Source organism: Pan troglodytes, chromosome 4, assembly GCF_028858775.2.
Source record: "Pan troglodytes isolate AG18354 chromosome 4, NHGRI_mPanTro3-v2.0_pri, whole genome shotgun sequence".
Lineage (NCBI taxonomy): Eukaryota > Metazoa > Chordata > Mammalia > Primates > Hominidae > Pan > Pan troglodytes.
Window position 1 is genome coordinate 159,099,858 of NC_072402.2, and position 16,163 is coordinate 159,116,020.

Here is a 16,163-nt window from a genome sequence, read left to right on the forward strand (position 1 = left end):
TAAGAGGAAATTCTGCATTTATTTGAAAATAGCTATCCTGTTCAACCACTGCCATCCTTCCTAGCCTCAGTGTTCCTTCCTCAGGGTAAATGTTCTGTCCAACACTCCAGTTCCTTCTACTGGCTTTCCAGACTCCATGGTTTATATATCATTCATATTTTGGTTGTTCTGATTGCTAAATATCCCTCTTAAAATGTAACTCTAACTGAGCACAGTATTCCAGCAGTAATTTGATAATGATAATGATGATGCTATAATGATAACAGCTGCTACTTATGGAAATATCAGTACCAAGCATTGCACAAAGATCTCTATCTTGATTATCTTATTGCCTTTAAGGGTCACAATATTGTACAAATGAGAAACTGCAGCTTGAAGAAGCTAAGTGACCTGTTTAGCTAGCTTGAGGAAACCATAATAGACAAGTCTATCTCTATTCAAACAATACCCTCTTAATACTACACCACATTTGCAAAGAGCCCCACCTGCTCACTACTTCCTCTGTTACAGATGTTTTGAGACTACTGTTATACTCTAAGGTGCTATCGACGTTTACCTGGGGTGGAGAAACACAATGCACTTTTCATTTTTTTAAGTTATTAAAAATACTGCATTTATGTTTACTGAAATATTAGTGAATCTATAGCATAACCCAATACAAAATATATTAGCTCCTTGCTATAGTAAATTTGGATGTAATACCTCAAATGCTTCAATATATCAATCTATACTGACCTCTTCGACAAGGATGATTTAGAATAAAATTGTTGAATAAAGAAAATACAGCCCTTATTCCATCAATGACCCAACAACATGTTGCCTTTATATAATATACAAATTGGAATTCAGTAACACAACAGGCACATTTCTATCTTCTGCCTTCCTAAAGCATGGTGCATACGCTAAGAAGAAGAGATGCTTGTACCAAAACACTCTCACACACTCACAAGTACCTTTTGCTATATCAATCAAATAGGCTTTAGATGACCACCAGGGTTGATTGCCTTCCTTGGCCAATTGAAATGTTAATAAAACCATGAAGGGATTATATTTATAAATGGACTGTTCTTTCACTTAATCCAAATCCAGATGTCAAAATGTTTTAAAATACCCATCTTTGGATTTTGAAGCTAGCTATTAATTATTTTCCCTACAAAGTAAAATAAATTAATTTGCATTTTATACTGCAGTAGGCACAGCTGGCTAAAACATTCTATGAGGAAGTAGATAGCACTACAGAAAATGAGACTTACTTGGAATGTCAAAGCAAGGGCCAGAATAAAATCTATGAAGGTTGAGAAGGGTGATGTTGGGCTCTGGGTCTCCTTGGCTAGATTTACTAATCTCATAATTAGTGCAATCCGTGGCAGTATGGGACTTTAAAAATATAACCACCAAAACTGGGATTATTATAGTAATAATAATTATTAATTGCTGAAGTTGCTATTTATTAGATGTCTACCATGGACCAAAGCAATGTGTTAGATTCTTTGTCTAACAGACTTCATGTGAGCTTCACAACAATCTCCTGTGTTAGGTATTATTTCCATTTTACCCCTGAAGAAAGAGGGGCTACTAAGGGAGTGACTTTGCCAGTGTCTCTCAGGTAATCAGTGACTCTGAGAGGCCAGCAACAATTGGTTTCTGATGCTGTCACAAAGGGCAGTGTGTAGGACTTTTTTCTTTTTCTAAATCTTAAAAGGAGATGCCTGATTGGCTGTCTCAGTAAACACTTTGTGTATCCCTGTGAAGGCCTGTGAAAGAGCTGCTGATAAAGTTTTATGTCTTCTAGTTCTTTGTAGATCCCACTATGGCTGAGATTGACTGAGAAATCCACAATGTTGAAAACGAGAACACTAAGCTCCTTCTCTGAGACACTGACTCTGGCCAGTCCAACTTACTCAGAGATAAGATGAGACCAAAACACGTAATGAATGAACAAGAAATGATCCTTTGGAATTTTAGTTATCTGAGCAGCTTATCAATGGGTTTAGTTTAGAGAATTCCTTCTTCCTTTTCAGACAAGCAGTTCACACGCCCTAAGTGGAAAACCTGGAACCAGAGTGAAGACTAGATAAGGCAGCTTTTCTCCTGAGGGAGGGAGGAGGGGGCATAATGAGGCCATGTAGTTGACATTGGTATTGTGTAGCTGAGCTGGCACAGAATACAGCTGAGTATCCCCCTGACTATTCCTATTTCAAAGATATATAATACTTTCACCACCTCCTTTTCACTATTTTTTATATCTGGATGGGACATATTAAGTGGCCTCACAGTGTAATGAGTTTCAATGTCCTCCTGACAATGTGATTAAAACTTATTTTTTTTTAAAGAGAGAAATCTTTGATTTGTACTAACAGTTCTAAATTATACTTGGCAGCATCAGATTCCCAAAGCATCGGCACACCTGGGAAGATTCACTATTTCTGTACTAGAACTCATTCCTAAACAGCAAGTACATTCAAAAGAACTTTGTTTATGTAGGCTTGGGCATAACTTTGTTGTTGTTTGGTGCTTTTTGGGTGACATTTCCCTAGAAAAATAGGCAGTATTCCAGTGTCCCTTTCCCAACCTGTACTAAAAGTTTCGGAGAGAGATATAAACACAATGCATTCTATGTAGACAAAATATGGTGAGTTGCCTCTGACCACACAGGTAACGGCAACATTTAAGTAAAAGGGGGCTTTAGGAGATAGAATTGGAAAATGCCTAGGAATGGATATCTCCTTTCAATTTTAGCAGTTAAGTTTCATGGCCCTCATAGTGATAAATATTATCAAGACCCATTTAATTCTGCAAATCTCAAGAATTCTATGAAACACCCCCCATCCCTGTATATTTAAGAAAAGTTATGAAGTCAGTGTAGTCCATATTAACCTTTTAGAGACCTCAGTACTTTATTTCAAGGCTTGCTTTAAACAGCCTTTCTTTAAGATGCTATAGAACTAAGTACTTCATCTTGGCAGCAATTTTAGCAATGCAATTTTATATTCATGCATGTATTGACTTAAATTAGACATTGAGTATCCTTAATCCAAAAATCTGAAATATGAAAGGCTCCAAAATCCAAATCAATTTGAGTGCTGGCATGACACTCAAATAAAATGCTCACTGGAGCACTTCAGATTTTGGATTAGGGAGGCTCAACTGCTAAGTATGGTAATATACTATTTACAAATATATTGCAAATATTCTAAAATCTGAAACAATCTGAAATTCAAAACATTTCTGGTCTAAAGCATGTCAGATTTGCGATACACAATCTATATATCTATCTCTCTCACCTCAATAAAGGAGGCCAGGGATATTGTATATTGCTATTCACTATTAGATCTTTAGAGCTTATTACGATACCTGGTAAAAGATTAGTGTTCAATAACAATTTAATGAACAAATACATTCCTGAGTGAATGAATGAATGAACAATTAGCTCAATCCTAATGTTCCCTGACTCCAAGCTGCCAAGAGTCAGGTTATGTTATCCTCTCCTGAACTGACCCAATGTATTGATTGTTGATATGCTGACAAGGTATTAATAATTTAGCAATGACACAGTTAGGTTAATTTTCATTTGCCAGAGGGAGGGAGGAAAAGAGGAAAGCAGAGAAAGAAGGGAGGGAAAAACAGAGGGAAGGAGGAGGGAGAAGGACAGAGAGAAGGATAAAGAGAGAGATGAGGGGAGAGCTGGGATGGGAAAGATGAGAGAGGAAGACAGATGGGAGAAAGAGAATGAGAGTGAATGAATGCCTAGGGTATGATTAAAGTAAAGGAATGGATGAATAAGGCAGAATGAGAAGCATCAATTGGAGAACCAGTAGTTTAAGGAATGGGATCCTAAATTCACTTCAATATGTTTAGTTAGTAGACAACCTATTTACAACAATAAAGCCTGGATATCATGTATATTATTAACAAAACACCATATCTAATTCTCTGTAGCAATGATTTGTTAACAGTCTAAATATGAATAAGCCCCAATTTTCCATAAGGCCAGGCTATTTCTTGCTTTTTAGACTAAGGGGTTTTAGAATAAGGGTCTGTTAATCTGGTCCTTCCAAAATCAGTGTCTTTTCTAAGTAAGAAGTCAGCTATCTTCCAAATCAGCACAGAACCACTGTACCACTAAGTGACTGAATGATCTTGAACAAATCACCTTACCTCCTTGATTTTGATTCCCTATAGTTGTAAAGACGGAAATATTAATATCGACCTTATTTAACAAGGTGATTGTGAATTGAAGTGAGATACGTAAAGCCTAAAGAATTATCATGTTAATTTTTAAATATTTGAGTCAAAATTATAATTTAATAACAGAAAAACACTTGGGTGTTGCCTGCATCATTAGGCATACATTCTTTAAAATAAAGAGGCCTTGTTTACTTATCTGAGAGGGTTGTGGAAGGCTCAAATGAAATAATATCCATGAAAGTCCTTCACCTACCTACAACTGTGATTATTTGATATCCCAGAATAATTTTCCCACAAAAAAATGCTCTTATGTTCTCTCTGGCAGCACATATACCAAAACTGGAACAAAACATACTTTCACCACAGAAATTCATGAGTGGTACATAGCAACGTGCTTATTTCAGCATATTCTTACATCAACAATGTGAAATTACAAAAGAATTTGAACTTTGTGGAACATTATTATGCTTTCTAAATTGTAGCCGTAAGTTTAGAAAATGCAACATGCAATGCTATCTTAAAAATATTTACATAAAGTTAATAATTGAAATCCTATGGACTAATTTCATTAACTAGTTCTGTAAGGCAAAAATATAATTTGAAAATAATGATGATTTGAAATACAAGTATGCAATCAGTTTCTTCAAAAATACATGTAATTTAATTACCCTGGAAGCTATCTTTTAAATTGGGCAAAAATATCCACAATGTGTCACAAATGCCATATTTCTGCTCACAGCAATGATTTAGTCATGCTGCTTGCCAGAGCTAAAACTCCTCATAAAGGCTAAGAGTACCCTCACAACAGTCCAGTTACTCATTATTTAGAATTCTGGATATAAAATTGTCAGCTTCCAATTATTTAGTGGGATAAAGATTTAGTGAAATAAAGTATGGAAACATTGCAAAGAAGTGACAGAGACTCAAAATATTCTTCTACCTCAAACCACCCCATATGTGACCTCCAAAATGGAGATGCGTTATAAAATCACCATTTTAGCCCACCCAATAGGGCAGCTGACTGAATCATCAATGTGGAAGCTAAAATCATGGCCTAGGAAAGCAAGCACATTGCAAAACAAGTCAGCACAGTAAACAGAATTCACACACACACACACACACACACACTCACAATCTTGCTCATCAGATGGCCTTCAGCAAAAAATATACTTTAGAGACTGAAAATAGTCCCTTGAAACAACAACAGAAAACATTCTATAAAACCTTACTCTATGAATGTTTTAACTAATCTGAAAGACCACATTTATTTTGCAATTACAAAGATAGAAAGTTTATGAGAGGCAAAGACAGGACAACTTGTGACACTCTGCCACCTCCACCTATTTTCCAAAGTCTGTTGTAACTGTTTGCACCAATTCCATATTTTAAATGCCTGAAATAGCCCTCGGTCTCCTTCCAGGCTGTTAGCATATTCCTTTTATTGCCAGATTATTTCTTCCCTAAATATCTCTCGCGAAGAGTTAGGGATGAGACTAAGAGGGTGGCAGCATAACTGAGAAAAGATGCTGTCAATGCTTCCCTCAACCAAATTTAGTTGGGCTAGCAGAACCTTTGCAGGGCCTGTGGTCTGGACATGAGCCAGGACTGGAGGCCTCTGCGTAAGAACCTTAAAGCAGAGTCCAGTCTAGCTGGATTCTCAGAACGACTTACAGCTCTCAATTTCCAAGGTGCAGTTTTGTTCATCCAGTGGGTACCTCCTTAGGTCCATCATGCAGGCAGCTGTGGTTGTGATTCTAGAAGATAAATAGCAATGATGAGTGTTGTTAGCAGGTCTAAGGCTGGAGCTGGAAATTTAAATCTAAGTATCAAAGAAGAGACTGTGATTTACCCTAAGTACTAATGAAAATGACTGATGCAACTTTGGATAACCATATTCCTTTATGAATCTCACAGCGATTCAGAAGATAGAGTCTGGACTAAATCTGCATTTCCCAAAGTATGGTCCATTATCTACTTGTATCAAAATAATCTGAGAGGGTTTCTTCAAAAGGCACTTCTCATGCCTCCAGCATGTGTTGGGGAGAGGTGGAGTGGTGCCAAGACTCTATTTTACAAGCATCACTGCTGACTGAGAATGTGGGCAAAGAATATTCCCATTTCTCTCACATTTATTTTCTTCTCCTTTCCTCAAGATCAGAAACATGTAATCTATCAATCTTAGTTTTGATCCATCATTTTTCACCTTTCTATACATAGTATAGTATTTTGCAGTGCTTTAATATAACACACAATCAGCCATTTATCTATACCTGATTTTGGTATTTTATCTATACCTGATTTCTGTCCTGAGTAATCTGATGTTTTCATGATCCCCTAGACAGTATACTCCTATGGGATGGCATAGTTATTTATTTAGAACACTTAGTACCTTTATTATGTTATCACTAATAAATAAATACGTTCCTTCAATTTGTCTTTATATTTGTCATGATTTTTTACTAATCTTTCTATTGACCTTCTAGAAGCCAAAAAATATATACATTTAGAGTTTATATATATATATATATATATGAGTTATCAAGGTATGTTTTCTGATTAATGAGGCATCATAGGATCATGAAAGAACACAAGTTTTAAAACATTCCAAATGTAGGTATGAGTTCCATTTTTTAGTAAAAACTCCAACAGAGTACTTGGCACATAGTAGACCCTTTAAAAATTTACATCTGCTGAGGGAAATTAAAAGTAGAAACTAACGTTGAATTTGATCAACTTTAGCTTACTGTAGTGTGAGGGGCACTATACTATGTGTTGGGAACACAGAAGGAAGATATAGCTCCAGCTTGGGAGAAACGATCTATAGCTAGACATTTTTATTTAAAAAGTCTTGGACAAAATCTAAACCGTAACCCAGGTAGACTGAGCCTATGGAATTCCTGAGTCAGGTGTGGGAGTCTCACTCCTCAGGTGCAGAATGGAAACATGTGATTAACTTGAAGTAAGTCATTCTTGGCTCTTTTGTTTGATTTCTGTTTCATTAAGGTTTGTGCTCTGTTAATTCTGTAAGTCTCCTAGAGCTGACGTTTGTCCCAATTGCTTCATTTCTTTCCCCAAGTCCTGTTGGCTCTGCTGCACCAATTCCTTACCATCTCCACTGCCTCCCCTCTGAGTCTACATCCCCGAAGCCTTACATCCAAATCACTGCAGGAGCTTGGTCTCCCAGCCACTCTATTCACTGCCCCACTAAACATTATCCACACAACCGTCAGATCTTTTAAAAACATAAATTAGATCTTTTCACTCCTCTGCTTAACATTTTCAATGGCTCTTCCAAGATGAGCCAGAGTCCTGGCTATAGCCTGTTGTATCTGGAATACTCTAGTCCTTTCCTTCCTTCCCAGTATCATCTCACTCCATGTCCTCAATCAATATCTTTCGGCCTTCTTACTTGTTCTCTCTGCCTAGAACACGTGTCTCCCTGATCTTTATAGAGCCCTTGCTCCTGATCCTTCAGTTAAAAATGACCTTTTCTGAGAGTCCCTTTCCAAGCAGCCCACCCAAAGTGGTTGCCTTAACTAATGCTCCATCTTATCTTTCTGTTTATTTCCTTCAAGCAGTCACCAAAATCTGAAATTATTTTGCTTATTTATGGCTTGTCTGTTTTTAGAGACAGGTTCTTTCTTTGTTGTCCAGGCTGGAATGCATTGGCACAATCTCAGCTCACTGCAGCCTCAACCTCCTGGTCTCAAGCAATCCTCTCACATCCTCCCAGAGTGCTGGGATTACAGACATGAGCCACTGCACTCAGCCTTATTTATGTTTTATAAGAATCTGTCTTCCAATAAAGTTTAAGCTGTTTAAGGGCACAGACTTTGTTCTATTTGCTGTTAAGGAACTCAATAAGTATATGATAGATGAATAAATAAATAAATTTATAAAGATGCCAGGAGTTGGTTTTGCTCATTGTAAGTCTTTCTATTATTTGGAAGATTATTTTATTACATTATTTCTCTTTTTTAATTTAAAATTAGAACGTGTCTTAGGTTGTAGAGGTTCTTTTTATATTTTAACAATAGATACATTTTAATTAATTTAATTAAGATTACATAAATAGTACCAGAGTTTATCTTATCAACTTGATTGTTTATGTTTTCAATGGGATTTACCAAATTCTTATATTCTATAAATTCTATTAAAAGTTACATTCGCATTTTATTGTTCACTCAAGGTTAAAAAATTATAACTTATTTTGGCTCTGTGACACTTGGCTAAATTTCTCACTGGTCCACTGATGTTTTTTGTTTTTTAGTTTGGTTTTACATGTACATTCTGAATTGCCAGTAATATACAGAGATCTTTACTATAGAGAGCAGCCATTTTCAACAGAAATAAAATTAGGTACATGATGGGCATATTAAACACCAATGCTATTTATGTAAAATGGCAGAAATAATCCTGTCTTGAGAAACTAGAGAAAATTAACCTCATCTGATAGAATGAACACAAAAGATATGAAAGTTACAAGGGCATGTATAAAATTAAAAAAAGAGAGAGAGCCAAGTATAGAAGCCTTGATTGTGTTAATGAGTGAAGTTTGCAATTGCTACTAGAGATTGTGGGTCACACTTTCTGCTGATACATGTTCACGGCAACTAGCATCCGTGAACTGGTGCTGGAAACACCAAGAAAAATATGTTGGCTAATGCTACTGCAGGAGCAATGAGTTCTACTCATGTTTTAAAAATAAATTAGAAGAAAGTGTTTTCCTCACAAACACATTCCTATTTAGTCCAGCATTTTACTGTTGTTTTAATGATATAATACACTTCATAAAGCTAAAAGACATTTATAATGTCTTCTAGTCAATATTTACAAAGCATTTGTAAGTGTCTTCTATTGGATTAGAACAGAAACTTTGGAGCCAAAATAGTCCACTTGGAGTCCTGATCATATGGTCGATCATGAGTAACAGACAAGTCATTGTATTCTCTGACACTTAGTTGCCTCATCCTGAAAATTTCAATGAAAACTTGCCACCTTACTTTGCTGTGATATAACAAAAGTAGGAATGTTTTTAACTCATAAACTGTTATGCAACTTTTTTATAGTTATTACTACCTGCTAACATGTAGATACTGTGATAACTCATTTTACTAGAAGTTATTTGGCAGTATGAGTACATGTTTATATACATAAAGACATGTAGAATACCCATACACTTACATTATAAGCAAGGCAGAGATATCAAGATGGATGTAAATAGCTTCCCAACACATAAATATGCAAAATAAATAATTACTCCCTACATATACATGGAATTCTATGCAACAAAATATAGATATACAACAAACTTGCATCTTTCCAGGTGTGTTATGAGATCAGGAGCCACATCTGTTCTGTCATACTTATATCTCAAGCCCTTTGATAAGTACCTGGCACATGCCACCAACCCCAAATAAAAAATATTAATTATTATTATAATAATAAAACAAATATAACAATAAATAAAACAAAGGGAGGGATCAATAAACATAAGCATCCCAAAGCTAAGGATTTTGATGCAATTATCTATATTTAGTAAGTGCCTTATTTAACTCATGTAAAAACTCTCAAATATATTTGGAAGTTAAAATATAGAAGAAGCTGTCCTGGAATTAATCTATTCCAACAAGCTCAGGAATAAACATCTAAATCTGTTGTTTGAGACTTTTTGATTTATAACAGAGCTGTTTCTACAGGAAGAAGTCAATACAATAAACACAGTTAATGAGCTTTTCATGAACATGTCTTTCTGAGTCATGACAAACGTGCTTAATGGACCTTAAATAACTCAACGCCACTACTAGGTGTCTTTGAAGTGAGGCTAGTACATCATTATGCAGGTATCCTGATTAATTTTTAAGACCATTGTGAAACAGCTCTGTCTTCAATCAAAGGAAAGAGTCAATGATGCCTCAAGAATGTGTCTTATTTATCCGTAGTAAGTCGTCTATAGTTAAAAGTGGAAATGTGCCTTCTGTAGGGTAAATTCTATTGTATGATGAAGACCACCCTTGGGAAACGTCAATATTCTCACTGGACTAAGAGATATTTGGGTAAATTTTTTACTACTTAGCCATTGGGAAATATTATCCAAAAATGAATTGTATCATAAAATATTAACACAGAGCAAGAAAACAAATACATAGCACAGCCTAAACAGTCACTCAAGGCACCTATAAAATCAAGAAATGCAACAAGTAAGCCAGGATTTTGTACCAAAGCCATACGAAATATTTTATAGTGTCATTACCTGATATTTATTGATGCTAACATAGTATTCCAAGTTTGGGTTTTTTGTTTGTTTGCTTTTGTTTTTTGTTTTGAGATGGAGTTTTGCTCTTTTGCCCAGGCTGGAATAAAGTGGTGCTATCTCAGCTCACTGCAACCTCCACCCCCTGGGTTCAAGGGATTCTCCTGCCTCAGCCTCCCTAGTAGCTGGGATTATAGGCAACTGCCGCCACACCCAGCTAATTTTTGTATTTTTAGTAGAGACGGGGTTTCGCTATGTTGGCCAACCTGGTCTCAAACTCCTGACCTCAGGTGATCCACTCGCCCCAGCCTCCCAAAGTGCTAGGATTACAGGCGTGATCCACCGCACCCGGCCCCAAGTTTGTTTTTGTTTTGTTTTGTTTTGTTTTGTTTTGAGACTGGGTCTCACTCTGTCATCCACGCTGGAGGGCAGTGGCATGATCTCAGCTCACTGCAACCTCCACTCCCCAGGTTCAAGCAATCCTCCTACCTGAGCCTTGTAAGTAGCTGGAACTACAGGTGTGTACCACCATACCTGGCTAACTTTTTAAATTTTTTGTAGAGACAAGGTCTCACTATATTGTCCAGGCAGGTCTTGAATTCCTGTGCTCAAGCAATCCTCTCATCTCGGCCTCCCTAAGTGTTGAGATTGCAGAGATGAGCCACCATGCCCAGCCAGCATTCCAAGTTTGGATATGACATCTGGATCCAAGTTTGATAATGACCAAAGATAGCCATTAATCAATAACAAATGACTTTGCCAGCCAATACGAAAACCTCAGAATCATAATCAAGGTGACATAACTTGGGCCTTTCAGTAGACTCCTTAAGAGGGGCTTCAGGACTAGAATATATGTTCAAACATGTGACTAAACATGTGAGAATCTTGTTAGGATTTTAACCAGAAATTATAAGAAAGTGACTTTGAACTTCTACCTTCTTTGATTTCTTTATATAAGCAACCATCCAATTATTCCACGAGAAAAAAAAATTTTTAACATCTTTGTATGTTTAAAAAAATTAGATGCCTTGGCTGAGGCAGGAGAATGGCGTGAACCCGGGAGGCGGAGCTTGCGGTGAGCCGAGATCGCGCCGCTGCACTCCAGCCTGGGCGGCAGAGCCAGACTCCGTCTCAAAAAAAAAAAAAAAAAAAAAATTAGATGCCTTAACCCTAACTATATTCAAAACATATTGTTGTAATACACAGCATGCTTTTACTTTGCTCAAAATGTGCATTTACATAAAAGCACAATTTATTCTAATTACAAAGAATAAAGACATTCTCCAGCATTAGTGGGCATCAGTTACTAAAGAAAAATTAACACGTTAAAAAGGCCAATTATAAAAAATATATTGATATATATTTTTGCAAACTACAAAGCAAACTAATATAAAAACTTCAGCTAGTGGGGGGAAAGATCTAATTGCTGAATTTAAGCATTAGAGTATGAACTAAACTTCTGAAAATTCTAAAGAGCTCACCTGAGTCTTTTCCTCCAATGTCACTTTAAAAAATTCTTACTTTCAAATTCTCCAAGAAGACTTGATGTTATTCTGTGTCTCACAACCATTTTAGTTAGAAAATGGAATTAATATCTTACTTATATTTCCCTTATAATATGCTCTTATGTTTTGTAGAACAGGTAAAACATTGCTTGTAGGAGTTAGGTGACTTTCACTTTGGCACTCTCACTAATAACTAACATATTAATTGATCACTTACTATGTTCATGACACTATCTAGTGTCACTGACATATATCATCTCATTTAATGTGAGTTAAGTCATATTGTTATTCCCATTTTATACATGAGAAAATTGAGGCACAGAAAAGTAGAGTGATTTTCCCCAAGAGTCACACGGTGAGTGGTAGAGCTGGAATGTGAATTTTGGATGTTTGACTCCAGAGACCACATTTTTAACTAGAATGTGGTAGCTAACCTCCTAGTTGAACTTGGTAAAGCCATTTAGCTTCTCTGGAGGACTGATCAATTTCTTACATACCAAATGAGCTTAGAAATTCTATAATCCCATGAAAATACATTACATGTTCTGTGACCTTGTATATTCTGTAATTTTGTTTTACCCACACATTCAAATGCTGTATTTCACAGCTGTTCATTCTGTTTTAGTCAATTATGTAGATTAGCCCACCCCAGACAAGCAACTACAGGCCTCTCCCCAAGGAGTCCCACTTAATATTTTTCCCTGATTGAAGGTCTCCCTCAGCATTCCTCGCCATTCTATCCTCTTGATTTACCTCCACAGAGGCCTTCTGCTCAGATTAAAATCTCCAAGACTCATGCATAAATGTTTTTAAAAGCTCTTTAAAAGTCCTCATAGTCACATGCACTACTACGCTCAACTTTGTAATCACCAAAAAAAGTAAGATTGCTAGCAATCATGTTCCCATTTGATAAATCATGCATTTCAGATTAGAGCTATTTGTACTCTTCTGCAGCTGTTTGGCCTTCTGTGACTCTTTCATTTTCTGGAATCTTATCCTCTGCAAAGAAACTGTGACCATTAAAGGGCTACACAGGTTTCTGCACAAATTCAGGCACTATTATGAAGACATTCCCTTAAATAGCATGCTGTGGAATCAAAGCAGCACTATGCAACAAAAATCTCATTTTTGTGAGCATATAAATACTACTCAATTGAAAATATTAATAGATATAGATATATCAGCCTCAGTCATTATTCTTCTTCTGTTGTTAGTTCTTTGATGACCAACCTTTCTCATATTACATTCCTGGCGGTTTCATCTATAGGTACTTTGTTTATCTCAGAGGTGAGAATATACTGTCTTCTAAGTTATGTCTTAGAGGAAGTCTGCATCCCTGAAAAAGGGTAATCATTCTCTTTTTTAAATTGTAACCACTGAAATCTGGACTCCTATCTCCCACCATACACAAAAATTAACTCAAAATGGATTAAGTAGTTAAATATAAGACCCAAAGCTATAAAAATCCCAGAAGTAAACGTAAGAAAAACTCTTCTTGACCCTTGATCTAGGCAAATAATTTATAGACTAAGACTTCAAAAGCAAATGCAACATAAACAAAAATAGACAAATGGGATTTAATTAAACCAAAGGGCTTCTGCACAGCAAAAGAAATAATCAACAACAGACAACCTATAGAATGGGAGAAAATGTTTGCAAACTAGGCATCTGACAACGACTAATATCCAGAATCTACAAGGAACTCAAACAATGGAACAAGAAAAAAAATAACATCATTAAAAAGTGGGCAAAAGATATTAACAGAGATTTCTGGCCAAGTGCTATGGCTCACACCTATAATCCCAGCACTTTGGGATGCCGAGGAGGGCAGATTGCTTGAGCCCATGAGTTCGAGACCAGCAGGGGAAGCATGGCAAAATCCTGTCTCTACAGAAAATACAGAAATTAGCTGGGCATGGTGGCATATGCCTGTGGTCCCAGCTACTCGGAAGGCTGAGATGGGAGGATCACCTGAGCCTTGGAGATCAAGGCTGCAGTGAGCCTTGGTTGAGACACTGCACTCCAGCCTGGGTGACAGAGCGAGACCCTGTGTCAAAAACAAACAAACAAACAAACTAACTAACAAAAAAGATATTTCTCAAAATAAGCCATACAAGTGGTCCACAAACATATGAAAAAATGTTCAACATCACTAATCATCAGAGAAATGCATGTTAAAACCATAATAAGATACCATCTCACCCCAGTCGGAATGGCTATTATGAAAAAGTAAAAAATAGCAGATGTTGGCAAGGACGTGGTGAAAAGGGAACACTTATACACTGTTGGTGGGAATGAAAATTAGTATAACCTTTATGAAAAACAGTATGGAGATTTCTCAAAGAACTAAAAATAGAGCTACCAACCAACCAAGCAATCCAACTACTGGGTATCTAACCAAAGGAAAATAAACCGCTACGCCAAAAGGATAACTGCTCTTATATGTTTATCTCAGCACTATTCACAATAGCAAAGTCATGGAATCAACCTACGTGTCCATCAACAAATGACTGGATAAGGAAAATGTGGTATATATACACTGTAGAATGCTATGCATTAATGAAAAAGAATGAAATCTTGTCTTTGCAGCAACACAGATGGGGCTGAAGGCCACTATCCTGAGTGAAATAATTCAGAAACAGACAGGTAAATACGGCATGTTCCTCACTTGTAAGTGGGAGCTAAAAAATGTGTACACATGTACCTACAAAGGAAAGCAACACACACTGGGGACTGCAAAAGGCAGGGAAGTAGGAGGGCAGTGAGGGTTGACAAATTACCTACAAAGTTCAGCGTTCACTATTTGGGTAATGGATACCCTAGAAGCCCAAGCCTCACCATTATGCAATATATCCACATAAGAAACCTGATCATGTAACCTCTGAATCTATAAAAATAAAAATAAATAAAAATTTAAAATGATCATGATAAGAAATATAGTTGAACCAGAGTCTCTTACAGACTAGAAAGCCACTCTCTGTTTCAAAAGTGATTAATTTTTTTCTCAATGTAAAACAAATGCCTCAATATGCCAGATACTTTTTATTGCATTCATTAAAATATCTCTCTAATATTTTATTTTGATTTGTGACACATCAGAGTCATACCATTTCAGAACAAGTTTATCAGTTTTATCCCAGTCTTTTAATTTTTTTAACAAATGCAAAAAAAAAATGTGGCTTGAAAATGTTGATGTACAACTAGCCAGTGACAGACCAAGTGACAGCCTCAGCTGGGTCTCTTTTCACTTATTCCAAATATTATTTTTCACCCTTGCAAATATTATTTTAAAATGTGAGCTACACATGTTGGGTGACTTCCCTTCCTTTTCAGTTCCACAATCTACCTTTAACCACCAAGTTGTGTATCCCTAAAGAGTAGACAGTCTGGACTTCCGAAACAGGCTCCCTGGGCTTCAGGGCAGATGTGGCCAATGGGGAGTAGAGCAGGAGTCTGGGCTTGGAGGAGAGGGAGACCAGGGAAATTGTCTCCCTCTGCAAAACGTGTGGCCAGGTTGCCCTGTCTTGCTTCTGTAAGACCTGTGGCCAGGTTCCCTTATCTGTCCCCTCCTTTTCCCCTTCAGAAATGGAAGGCTGCAGAGCTGGTGGCAACCTGGGGATTCTATCTCTGGGAGGGAGGGAGTGCTGCTCTTCTTTTTGTAAATAGTCTTTTCATTGCACTCTCCTCAAATTACCCCATTTTCAGTGTGCCATCTGCTGCCTGTCAGGTCTCTGACTGATAGAATACATTGCAGAAGTGTACTTAAAATCTGAGGTTCTTCTAGCTAGGCTGTCCATCAAAAAATTAGAACTCTTCCATTCCTGGGTCCTTTGTGTTGGGATTTTGGCGTTAAGGGAATGAAAGTTCCTACCACCTTAAATGAACTTCCCCCTTTCTATCATTTTGATGTCAGCTCATCATAACCCACCTAAGGAGCCTTCTCCCACCACCCAACTAAAGCAGCCCTCCTTCCCTCACCATTGGCCACTGCCTCGTCCCCAGTTTTATTTTCTTCATGATATTTGTCACCATCTGAAACTGTCCTGTGTATTTGCTTAATTGCTATTTTCTAGGCACTTTAGTGCATTCAGCTCTGTCTAGTGTTGGGTTTTCCAGAAGCAGACCCTGAAGGACATTTATTAAGGACCACCACCTGTGAAAGAAAGGAAGCTGTGGGGTTGAACAAAGACGGCAAACTGTGCTACATGATGCAAGCT

At 37.0% G+C, this 16,163-nt stretch overlaps 1 protein-coding gene across 5 annotated transcripts in view; it reads right to left on the reverse strand.

Moving 5' to 3' along the window:
* GABRB2 (gamma-aminobutyric acid type A receptor subunit beta2) overlaps positions 1-16,163 on the reverse strand; it is a 260,076-nt gene that overhangs the window by 116,582 nt on the left and 127,331 nt on the right. For all 5 annotated transcript variants that reach the window (XM_063811655.1, XM_016954152.4, XM_054684759.1 and 2 more), the window contains exon 6: positions 5,860-5,942. In XM_063811655.1, coding sequence (XP_063667725.1) covers positions 5,860-5,942 — 83 coding nt within the window. The remainder of the gene's footprint in view (positions 1-5,859; positions 5,943-16,163) is intronic.